This window comes from Primulina eburnea, chromosome 12 (assembly GCF_022965805.1).
Source record: "Primulina eburnea isolate SZY01 chromosome 12, ASM2296580v1, whole genome shotgun sequence".
Lineage (NCBI taxonomy): Eukaryota > Viridiplantae > Streptophyta > Magnoliopsida > Lamiales > Gesneriaceae > Primulina > Primulina eburnea.
The window spans coordinates 37,244,305-37,256,151 of record NC_133112.1 but is presented as its reverse complement, the minus strand read 5'-3'; the positions used below and the strand labels follow the sequence as shown (position 1 = coordinate 37,256,151).

The window sequence follows — 11,847 nt, the reverse complement described above, 5'->3', positions numbered from 1 at the left end:
ATTTAAAATAATTAATTTTTTTAAAATAATTTTCTTGAATTTTACATTTAAATTCTAATTAAATTAATTATGTTATTTATTGAGTTCATTTTAATAATTTTCTAGGACTTTAATTTAAATTCTAAATTAAATTAATTATGTTATTTATTGTGCTATTTCAATATTATTTGAATAAACTTAATGATTTATTAAAAATAATTATAATGTAACTAAATTTTAAAAAAACTTCAAAAAATTATATTATGAAAGACCTATGATAAATAAAATAAATTGAATGATTAATTGTTTTAATTTCTCTCATTAATTCTATTTTATTTAAGTCTCTTCATAATTATATATTATCAAATAATACTTAATTATAATTATAATGCCATGACAATTTATTTGCAATCGTAGACTTATTCCCATACGCATATATAATGACAATAATATTGACAAAATGATAATCAAACATCAACTAAACAAATTCAATAAATAATTAATTTGAACGAAAAAATATAATATGTTTTGAGCTCGTTCACTTCTGTTATTTTTCTTTAATAAATTGACTTCGTTGCTAAAAGGATTTCGATATGTGTGGTTGAATATGATTAGCTTATATAACATTGTTTGTCTTTTTATTGTTTAAATATAGACAAATAGTGATATTGTGAATTGTTGTTGAATTATAAAAATATGTGCACATTTGACTTGAAAGAATGTAAATAGAATAATTTGGTGCAAATATTTATTTAACCAATATGATAATTAATTGGTTTATAATGAAATGATTATAAGTTAATTATGGGAATATATGCATTAAGTTTTTTTTATTTTTGATTATTTGCTACTGTTAATATTAATGTGAGTTAAGTGAATTGATTTGTAATGATTTAGATAATATTAAATTTACATTCGTCTATACACTTGTCATTGCATTGTATGCGATTACTATTTAATTTATGCTATTTATTTATTTTATATTTGTTACTATTAAATTTATATTTTCATTTCATTAAAATATAACTATTGTTTTTGAAAATTTAAATATGTTAATAATTATTTTAATTAACTTAGTTATACAATAGTAAAAATACCAAATCTACATAGATCGAAAGGCTCTTTAAGAACATATATTTAAAATTTTAATATCACAAGACACTTATGGAAATTGTATTTTTTTTATTAATTTTATTATTCTAACAAAATTTATTCTTAGGTTAATGAATCAATGATCATGAATGTCAAATTAAATGTTAATATTAACTAAATTTAAAATCTATAACCATTAATTCTCCCTTTAATTTCTTTGAAACTTACAAAGACACCACCTTATTGCCATTGTTCTTTGGAGTATTTGTAAATTGCTAAAGACTTAAGATTAAAAATTTTGATACTGAAATTGTATTTGGGATCATAGTTTTGACCTTCAGTTTCTCTTAAAGAATTGTACATGGGCAAATGAAAAAAGAAGATAAAACAGTTCATTTAATTTACTTGTTTGATTTTTATTTATTTTTTGCTTTTCAAGTGTTATGTCATCCATTTTTTCTTCATTGTACTTACTATATATCTCTATGATATATATTTAGTGATATGTTATAATGATAGTAGATGATTGAGGTCAAAATATAAATTTGAATTAACATCTGCTATGTTATTTATATATTATGCATCTCATTTCATCTTCATCTAAATTATTATTATTTTTTTGTTACTTTCCCTAATGTATAGTGTATTAATCAATAAACATTTTTTGAGTTTTGTTTCAATCCATATTGTTTCATGTGTTTTATTTATTATCATTTACTGATAATACAAGTTTTTAAATTGAATTTTTAACTTTCTATATATATATTTTAATTCATATCATATATAATTAGTTTCAATGCACGTACTTCATGTTAGTATAAAAAGTATACTAAGCAGAATTATAAAGTGGTTTGTTCGATGCATCGTTACTTTATGAAGGATTCTTATAATAAATCAAGCACCAATCTTTAAATTAATAAGCTTTTGTCAACACTCACACTTTTGTCAATTAGTATCCTATCTCACAACCAGAACTCAAAAGTTGCTTCTTTAATGAAACATCAGAATCTAATTTCTATGCAAATTTGAACGGCAAGCTGAATATGATTGTGTAACACTATACTTGAACATGGTACAAATGAAATGATAACATCAAAATGTCATCAGTTAGGTACTCTCACTGAAATGTTCACAACAAAATAAATCTAGTAAAGAAGCACTTTACTGGTAGCGCGAAGAACTCCGTCGATGCTGGTCCATACACGGTTGCAAAGATTTTTCACATCATCTCCAGATCTACTCATCTGTCTTTTAGTTGCCGCTGAACATTAAAAGAAGCGAGGTGTTTGAATTAATAATATCATGGCTTACAAAAATTTAAACACAACAAAGCACTTACGAGTTTGTGACCAAAGGTTGCGCATGGATTGATAGATTTGATTTGGGATTTCAGGAATAAATTTCAAATGTCACCAATTTTGAGTGTATCTGAAATCCACCGTAATTAATATTGAAATTATTTATCTTGATATAAAATTGATTTGAAATTCAATTGAATTTTGACAATCCAAACAATTCAACGAGTTTGAAATCGTAAATTTGAATCCATCATTTTAAATACATCAATCCAAGCAACAGAATTACGCTTTGAAAACAATGAAGAGAAGCAAAAGATCTACAGTATAGAAATTTGACAACAAAATATAACTTTTGGTTTAGTGATTAATTGAGTCTATTTTCATCCAAAATAAGACAAATGTCCATATAAAAAATTTAAAATGATTCATTTTGTAGGATGGAAAAATTGCAAATTCTGAGTTGGGAGAGACGAAAAGCACAAGAGGAGAACTTACTCTGGGCCCACGATTGGTTGCTTGGGGCTGTCTATTGGATATGTGGTCTGTTTCTTGTATCATCTCAGAACTGCTAAGCTTATGAAACGTCTCAAGAGCTTTTGTAACAAATGGGCGAACTATATTTGCTTCCATAGCAGATAAATTTTTAAGCTGCAAAATTTCAAGGTTCACAGTCAGGAGGGAAAGCATAAAATTACATTAAACCATAATATCTCCACGTGATATAAAACCTAGTCCCTTGCCATCTGCACAAAATTGATTAGCAAATTGACATTCATGTTTCCAATCACAGTTCATCTCATGCAAAAAAAGAGCAAGGACAAAGAAGCAGATTGCATGTATAAATGAGGTTTCCACCTAACTACCACCTCTAAGCAAAAGGCTCCCCGAATCTTCACAAGGTAAGGAAATTGGCTTGAATTGAGAAACAAAGTTCCCATATGAAGTGAGTATGCTCAATGTAGACGAGGGAACAGCTAGCAAAAGCCACAATTTTCTTCTTGTGGTATATACTATATAGCAATCAATGGTTCAAAATCCAATCAAAATACAGAAAAATGCTAATGCAGGAAAAAAGCTACTAACTAAATTTCTTGTGGAAAATCAACCACATTCATTTCTGACACAAGGTTGTTTTAGTGGTTTTCTCTAAGGACAATTTATACACCATGATAAAATTTTCAACGGCAAAATTCATCTGAAAAAATAAATTTCCCTTAGGCATCATCAACTTCCATATCAGAAGTAAATCAGCATTGCCCCATATTCGAAGCAGTTGAGCAGTAATAAAAGTATTATCACACAGTTCATACCCTTAGTGCATATGTACGTTCCTTCGAAATTATTTCCAAGCCAGTCCCAATTTTGTGAAACCGAACGTCCTTAATGTCCTCAATAAGAGACCTAACCTACATATACATTGAACACCAGTTTACAGAAAATATTACCAACAAATGGAAGGTATGAACAACCGGTCAACTTTACTAACCATATATACGTCAGGAATATCTTCCCGAGCACTGTATTCAAGAAAAAACATGACAAAAATAGCCATAAACATATACTAGAAATGCTCAAAAGACAATCTACTTACTGATCAAAAAGAAGCCTTGATATTTCTACATAATGAAATGGTAAAGGCTGAAACTTCTCAGAATCTCGCTCTGCTTCCAGCACTTGTGTCAACTTTTCTAATGAAAAAGGGATAACATAATATTAAATCTACTCCTGCAACTTCACATTAGTCCTTAGATATTTAGAAAAATTAAACCCGAAAAGAAACCTTTACTGTGAATCAAGATACCAAAGAACAATTAAACACAAATGCCTATTAACAGAAAAGAAATTTCTGCACCTAAATCATAATTCGAAGTTAGAATAGAATTTACACAAAACATTAACAGCGTTCCCTTGAGAAGCTTTGAAAGCAAAAGGAGTTATTAGAACTTGCATTAGTTCCTCGGTGCTATGTTTGATTCCAATGTAATATCGAAAAAGATGGAAACAGTGCATCAATGTCTAATGCAAGGTAACTTGTATGCCATTCCAAATTGAAAAGGTACATTTACATATTTTTTTGTGCTTCTACTATCATGGGTCATCACATATTTCTCATAGCTCATGTTGTCCCACACAAAGATCTGTTCTCCCAAGTCAAACCGGTTCCTTTTGTGCTGTCTTATCTAACATCACATACAAGGGGTAGTTTAAATACAGAATTCCACAATCGCATGTGATTGGGATATGTTGCGGTGCGCCGGTGTCATATACTGATGGTTTGATTAGACTGTTTTGACGTAATAGCTTTTAATGGAGATATGTGTTCTCCACAATTTCCAAGCTCATTAGAACAGAAGGTCTACTTATTTTGGTTTTTAATGCATTAATGCCTCAGTTTTTCTAGTTTCTCTGAAATGTTAAACATGCAGACTGCACAGAACTAAGTAAATAGAAAGTATCCCAACAATGCATACACGGAAAGAAATAGTTAGCACCCCATACAAATGGTTAAGCAGCAAGTAAAATCATAAGAAAATGAGGATTGGATAATGTACATATTTACAGAAAGGGGAAATGTGCAATCAAGTTTGTAAAGAAAAATTAAAAGCTGAAGTAAAATTGCCATTTAGACAAATTCCACAAAAATAGTTTACTGTCAGATGTTGCAACTCACCTACAGACATCCATTCAGGAGTCCGAATTGTGCACTTGCCTCTCTTCCTCAAGGACACGGCAAGCCAAAGCGGAACTTCAGTTGGTATTTGCGGTCTAAAAGGGCCAAAATCCCCCTATCAATTGCCAGGGGAAAAAAGTGTAAAGACTGGATCACGAACAAAAATGAATTTTTTTTATGCGAATTCACTAATGGAAATATACATACAGAGATGAAATTAAGTGGTTCCATCCTCATATTAGGCACAATCTCTATCATTTCATCCTCCGCGAGAAATTCCATCTGCGGACTCGCATAATTACCGAAAAAATTCAAAATTGATGCATCAACAACAAAAAAATTCAGCAAAAAACGTGGGAGAAACAGAGCATACCTCTGCCGCCGAGAAGGCGGAGGCATGGGGCCCCGATACGCCGGCCATTTTCCTTGATCTTAGCAGATTTTGTGGTCAGTTTGGAAGTAGAACTGCAGGCAGTGTCAAGTGTGTGAGTTGACAGCCCTAGTCGGGAATGTATACTTGATTCGCCTAAAATATAACAAATTTTAACATAAATGTAAAATAATCATTTATCTTTTTTTAAAAAAAAAAATAATCATTTATATACACATAAAAATAAAATTAATATTTTCATTTCATCATTGGTAAAAATTAAATAAAAAATTTCTTCATAATAAATGTTCAATATTATTTCCTTTATATTTTATATTCTAAATTTTAAAAAATTATTTTATCATTTGATTAAAATCATAAATATTTTTTTATAACTCAGCCGATCTCACAAATAAATATTAAGGTAAAAACTTGTGTGAGACAGTTTCACGAGTCTTATTTATGAGACAGATCTCTTATCTGGGTCATCAGTGAAAAAGTATTATTTTTTATGCTAAGGCTATGTTTGGTGTGTGATAAGGAATGGATAGATTCTTAGTCTCATGTTGGTCTCATTTTTTATGGGCCCAATTAATCAAGAAGCCCATGATTAAAAAAACCTATGTGATTGATAAGGCAACCCATTGGTTTGAGAGGATTGTCAATCTCAATCCTAAAACATACCATAAATTCCAATTTGACCCTTTCGTTTTCTCTTGATTGCTAATCACCATAAAATATTTTTCATTTATGTTTATTTTGTAATTAAATTAGTACTTAAAATTTTATTAATTATTATTTTAAAAAATAACTATTCGATAAATATAAGCTAAAAACTAGGAAATAAATATATGAAATAGCTAGTTCGGATAATATAAAGTGAATTTAATGAAAAATAAATTACATAATTTGAAAAAAAATAATAATATTACATAAGTGGTGAATATTGGATCAATTAATTTAGGGTATTTTTATCTCAACAATAAAAAATGTAAAATTTATCCTACTCATTAAAATCTTACCAAACAAAACATTCTTTATCACTACATATTATATATCCTTAACTTGAGTTTTGTTATCAATCCAATTAATTATCATATCCTACACACCAAACATAGCCTAAGAGTATTATTTTTTATTGTGAATATCGGTATGGTAGACCCGTCACACAGATAAAGATTCGTGAGACCATCTAACAAGAGACTACTCAAATATTAATTAGATATCAAATGGATAGAATCCACCACGAATAAGACAAACTTTTTTTAAAAAAAAACACCACTTAACTCATGCAACCCACAAAAACAAAAGGAGAAAGGCCAAAACAAGTGGAAAAAAGATTAAAAGAACCCTTGTGGAAAGTTGGAAGGAATTGCTTTATGGTTTTACTATTTTCTTTCGCTCTCGCTCGTATGATAGAATTATATACGACCTAAGAATGATATATCAGTATATATGTATATAACAATAATAATAATTTATAATGATATTTTTTTAGAGTTTGAGGTAAACATTAGATGAAACAAAAATATACAATGAACTAATACCACATCTTTCGCGCGCAACGAATTCATTGATTTAAGTTTATCTGGTTGCGGGTAATGAAAATTTAGTCTACATATAACTTATCTTTCAATTTCATACAATTCAAAAGCATATCCATACAAGTGTGATGAATTTCCCGGCTGCTCTCCTGTGAATAGGAGTTGTACTCTAGAATTCTTCTAATGGAACAATTTCCAGTGTCATTCATTACAACAAAGAATGACAGACTATACAGTACACATCTCAAAGTGATGGTGCAACCAAATAAAACTCCCAAAAACATGATGGGTTTCATTCAAATCACCGTTTTGCACTTCTATTAATAACCTTAAAACTTATAAATACAGATGAATTTGCCTCCGCTTCTTCCCAATTCAAGCAATGGGCGAGGCCGAAGGCCTCGGATAAGAAGCAGCCTTTCTACTACTATCTTTAGTACTTGTTCTGCGTTGCTTCTCAGTTTCTTCGTTCCTTACGATTCCAGTGTCTTGAAGTTGTTCCAACACGTGTACCACTTCGACCATTTTCGGCCTGTACTTTGGTTCTGTAGCCAAGCATTTGATAGCAAGAGTTGTAGCCTTCAACGCCACGCTTTGCGTGTATTGACCTTGTATACGGGCGTCCATAACTTGGAGTACTCTTCTTTTGCTAGCAAGATAAGGTTTTGCCCATTCGATAAGATTGTGTTCTCCATGGGGTCGGTTCTTGTCTAGCACACGTCGACCAGTTAACATCTCAAGTAGGACGACCCCAAAACTGTATACGTCACTTCTTGCAGTTAAATGACCTTCAAAGAAGAAAGGAACAAAATATCAGGCAAGAAAGTGAAAAGAATTGTATTTTTACAATCGCATGGATCATTCTAACTCTGAGCAGACCTCTTCAAATTTGGAAAATTGGAATTTGTGGGAGGTCAAGTTCCTGAATGTAGAAAACAGAAGCGATAAGAGGGGCGGGGGAAGGGGTCATCTAGAGATTATGATAGTGATTAGTAAGCAAGTTCAAGAATAAAAAAATTTGTCCGCGACGTCTGGTGGCTGCTCTTAGAACAGGCATCTGCATTGATTGCCAGATTTTGGGACTACAAGATTTGTTATTTCGTTGCCAACAGCCATATCTTGCCTTAATGTTAATGTACGCCAAACGCTCAGGTAAGGATATTGATGACGAGTAAATTTCAAGAAGTATTAATTAAGCAAATCTATCAAAATTCCAAGAGAAATGAGATGCCTTACGGCTAAAGGACCCACGTTTTGAAATGATCTTCCTACCGAATGAATACATTTAAGTTTCACATGTTTCTGCACTTGGATTGAATATTTTGTGAGTATTCAGATTATGTAATATAATCTTGACTACATGATTATATTTGTTTCGGTAATTTAAGGTAATTAATTACCTGTGGCCATATACTCTGGAGCTGCATAGCCATAAGTGCCCATCACTCTTGTAGATACATGGCTTTTACCATCTTTAGGCCCATCCTTGGCCAACCCGAAATCAGAAAGTTTCGCGTTGTAGTTCTATACATCCAAAAGAAAAAAGCATAAAACCGGGAAAATCTGACTTTTTTAAAAAAGTGCTGAATTGTTAATCCATGTACCGTATCAAGCAAGATATTTGAGGTTTTGAAATCTCTATATATAACTTTGGCTTCAGGGCTGTGAAGATATGCAAGACCTTTTGCGGCACCAAGAGCCACCTTCATTCGGACGTTCCAAGATAATGGCTGGAAGTAAGATGTCCCTATTGAAATTCATTCAACGATTATAAGTTATCATGACAAATAAAACTCTATCTGCATAATATGGTGAGATCAACAAAATGTCAACATACTCCTGAAAAGATGATTTTCCAAGCTGCCACGAGGCATAAACTCGTAAACCAAAAGTCTGTGCTCCTCCTCTAAACAATAACCGATCAATTTCACTAGATGAGGATGGTATAGCTGCCCCAGATAATTGATTTCAGTCTGTATTCAAATAGGGATAAACATAAGCATTCACTTTATTTTTATCATAACAAAAGTATGGAATGCAAAAGGTGGCATGAAACACTACTACAATTGATAGTGAGATTGGAGCGATTATTAATACATCAAAAGTTATAGCTGATGGTGTGATGCAACTCAAATATTTTGAGTAGTATGATAACCCAAAAGCTGCATTTCATTTGCTGTGCTAAATAAGTTAGCTACTTCACAATAGAAACAATTTTTGCTCTCAAACAACTCGCCTTTCAACAATTGCTCAAATTTCCAACTCGTGTGACTCGAGCAAGCCATTTTTGCTCGCATACCAATTGTAAGACCGACAATAGACGGTTGTATTGGTTGTTACACGCATGATCACCACTATCTGTACAACCGAGCACGCATGCCATAATTTTATAAGTTAAGCTTTTACTACAATGATATATGCTCGGTTTTATAGGTTATAACAGTCACGCGCTATTCACATTCCTTGTACAGTATTTCAATGCAACAGTGTGGTGTTCTTCATCGTGATTTAGCCTACTGGCTTAGTATAGCCGTCCCATACAACATGGAAACGTTAAACTTGCAAAGTCATCATACTCACCAACCATTCCTTGTGACCTTGGAGACCCTCTTGATTCAATCGCTTCGCGGCAATAACCATTCCAGTCCCGGGCTTCGCAGCTTTAAACGTATTTTCGTCAATCCACCCTTTGAAGACACAACCAAAACCACCTTCTCCTAAAACACTGTCAGGCCGGAAGTTTCTTGTGGCAATTCTGAGATCGTTAAAGCTGAAGGTCTTCAGTTTCGATGATTCCAAGATTTCATTCTCGCTTCGAGGGGTCAAAGGAACGGAGAAAGACGAACGTCTGCTGCTTGTGTCTCTCCCATCAATGCCTACATACCTTGAACTTGGTCCTGTGATAACAGTACCCAAAACTCCACCGGATTAATAAACTACAGTTTTTTAACATCTTGGTGAGGCAAAGACATGCCATTTATAAATAGAATTCAAGATCTGATAGCCAAAAAAAGTTAAGTAGAAAGGGAAATTTTAGCATATACTTTCGGATTCCTTTTCAAGATTGCATCTAGGAAAATTAGCTCACACGTATGCGCTCGCACACAAAATGAGAGTATTATCTTAATCATGATATTTATTCCTAAATTTGGATTATGTTGAAAATAGACAGCAATTTTGACACAAAAAATAGACCAAATCTGTCAGAAAAGCATAGCTACATACTTGTACTCTCAGGGGGGGAAATGAAACGATCATAAAGAAACACGATGCTATTATACTTCAAATTCACCATGCAAACACAGAGGAGAGCTCCATCTCCAAAGAAACTTGGAAGCCAAAACAGATCATTAAAATCTACAAATTTAATGCTTTTAACAAAAAGCTTTAGTCTGGCCCCAAAAAAACTTTCGCCCCAACCTCAAGTTTAGGTTCTTGGTTTCTCCAACCCAATCTGAACTTGACCCCAAAAGAAACTCAAACAAGCACAAAATCACCACTAAACTATAATTTACAAAGATTCAATATTTATCAAGAAAAACAAAACTGAGGTAACACAGGCTTTGAAAAACAGAACCCACTAACCATCTCTCCGAGGACTATCAGCCCTTATTCGAACGCTGCAGCAAGAACCCATTAATCAAACACCCCCAGAACTCCTTTTTGAGCTGCCCCTTCAATCTTTCCTCACAAAAACAATAACGGGTCAAAGAGAAAAGGGACTGAAAATTCACTTTAGCGACATTTGTATCACACCACACCCAAAAAACGCAAGCGAAATTAGGCCAAAAGGTCAATCTCGAAGGTGTAAACACGAGTGCACTATAAATATATTTGATATATATCCGTGAATGGAAAAAAAATGTTGAATTCTTTTACGTGTGCTGGGTTGGCATCACGAGAAGCTAGAGCTACAATATTTTATTTCACAGATATAATAATAATCTCTGGAAAGGCCAAAAGGGTTGACTTTTCGTATAGAGCTAAACAACTTGCTTCAGATACAGACACGAGAATTATAGATACATAAATGTTCTGTATGTATGCATTTAACGTGTGGGGTTGGGGGCTGGGGCGTAGTAAATGAAGGGGAAAGGAAGAGTCTTTATCTTCTTTTGTCACAAAAAGTCTGCATTTTTCGGGTTGCATGTATTTTCAGCCATTGGTTGAGTATTAGAGCTGGTCAATTGGTTTGAATGGTATCCTGTTTGATTTGACCCTTTTTCAGTTAGCTTTGAAATCTTTTAAAAGAAATTGGAATTTTTGTTCAAATGTGTTGTTTTAATTAGTGAAATTTGTTAAAAAGTATATGTCCGAGATTCTTTAATTGTCTTAAAATTATATTTAAGAATAAATATTTATCAATATGTATGAGATTAATATTTATTTATTATGAAAATAAACATAAATGACAAAAACTTGTGTGAAACGGTCTCACGGGTCGTATTTGTGAGACAAATATCTTATTTGGGTCATCCATGAAAAAGTATGACTTTTTATGCTAAGAGTATTACTTTTTATTGTGAATATCCGTATGGTTGATCCATCTCACGGATTAAGATATGTGAGATGGTCTCACATGAGACACACTCAACATAAATTTGTTGAAATTTATAGGTAAATACCCTTATTTTTAACTTGAAATTTGTGATGGTCACATATCTAAATTTTGGGTGTCCAATTTATTAGCATTGTAGATTGAGGTCCAATTATCAAATTCCAAGATTCTCGTTTGAGGGATCACTCTACTCCCGATTTGGCTGTCTCTATAATCGATCATTTTTACAGATCTCCAAGTTCGAATCTCATAAAAGCATTTTCTACTCTAGTTTGTTTAGCTTTATTTGATACGTTGTTTGTAGGCTACTGTGTATATATCTTGGATTTACTAGA

At 32.3% G+C, this 11,847-nt stretch overlaps 2 protein-coding genes across 4 annotated transcripts; both read right to left on the bottom strand.

The window, feature by feature from the left end:
* Positions 1 to 1,996: 1,996 nt before the first annotated feature.
* On the bottom strand, positions 1,997 to 5,560 carry LOC140808429 (DNA replication complex GINS protein PSF2). Its single transcript, XM_073165564.1, has 8 exons — positions 5,414 to 5,560; positions 5,248 to 5,322; positions 5,041 to 5,155; positions 3,961 to 4,057; positions 3,856 to 3,886; positions 3,680 to 3,775; positions 2,865 to 3,017; positions 1,997 to 2,332 (listed from the first exon to the last, which is right to left on the bottom strand). The coding sequence occupies exons 1-8, from the start codon at positions 5,459 to 5,461 to the stop codon at positions 2,312 to 2,314; spliced, it is 636 nt and encodes a 211-aa protein (XP_073021665.1). The 5' UTR covers positions 5,462 to 5,560; the 3' UTR covers positions 1,997 to 2,311.
* A 1,458-nt stretch (positions 5,561 to 7,018) lies between these two features.
* Positions 7,019 to 10,881, bottom strand: LOC140807084 (receptor-like cytoplasmic kinase 176). 3 transcript variants are annotated; one of them, XM_073163761.1, is made up of 7 exons: positions 10,540 to 10,879; positions 9,535 to 9,851; positions 8,792 to 8,927; positions 8,559 to 8,701; positions 8,355 to 8,478; positions 7,834 to 7,876; positions 7,469 to 7,742 (listed from the first exon to the last, which is right to left on the bottom strand). In XM_073163761.1, the coding sequence occupies exons 1-6, from the start codon at positions 10,589 to 10,591 to the stop codon at positions 7,869 to 7,871; spliced, it is 780 nt and encodes a 259-aa protein (XP_073019862.1). In that variant the 5' UTR covers positions 10,592 to 10,879; the 3' UTR covers positions 7,469 to 7,742; positions 7,834 to 7,868. The 3 variants fall into 3 exon arrangements, with proteins under 3 accessions (XP_073019859.1, XP_073019862.1, XP_073019861.1); XM_073163758.1 differs by lacking the exon at positions 7,834 to 7,876 and having other exon boundaries at positions 7,019 to 7,742; positions 10,540 to 10,881; XM_073163760.1 differs by lacking the exons at positions 7,469 to 7,742; positions 7,834 to 7,876 and adding an exon at positions 7,884 to 8,256.
* Positions 10,882 to 11,847: the final 966 nt, after the last annotated feature.

Coding starts and splice junctions, on each gene's coding strand:
- LOC140807084 (XM_073163758.1), bottom strand. CDS start 10,591: ATGGGTTCTTGCTGCAGCGTTCGAATAAGGGCTGATAGTCCTCGGAGA. Junction 8,479..8,558: donor CAAATATCTTGCTTGATACG/GTACATGGATTA, acceptor TTGGATGTATAG/AACTACAACGCGAAACTTTC. Junction 7,743..8,354: donor TCCAGAGTATATGGCCACAG/GTAATTAATTAC, acceptor TCTTCTTTGAAG/GTCATTTAACTGCAAGAAGT.
- LOC140808429 (XM_073165564.1), bottom strand. CDS start 5,461: ATGGCCGGCGTATCGGGGCCCCATGCCTCCGCCTTCTCGGCGGCAGAG. Junction 5,323..5,413: donor CCGCCTTCTCGGCGGCAGAG/GTATGCTCTGTT, acceptor GCGAGTCCGCAG/ATGGAATTTCTCGCGGAGGA. Junction 3,018..3,679: donor AACGTACATATGCACTAAGG/GTATGAACTGTG, acceptor GAAATTTTGCAG/CTTAAAAATTTATCTGCTAT.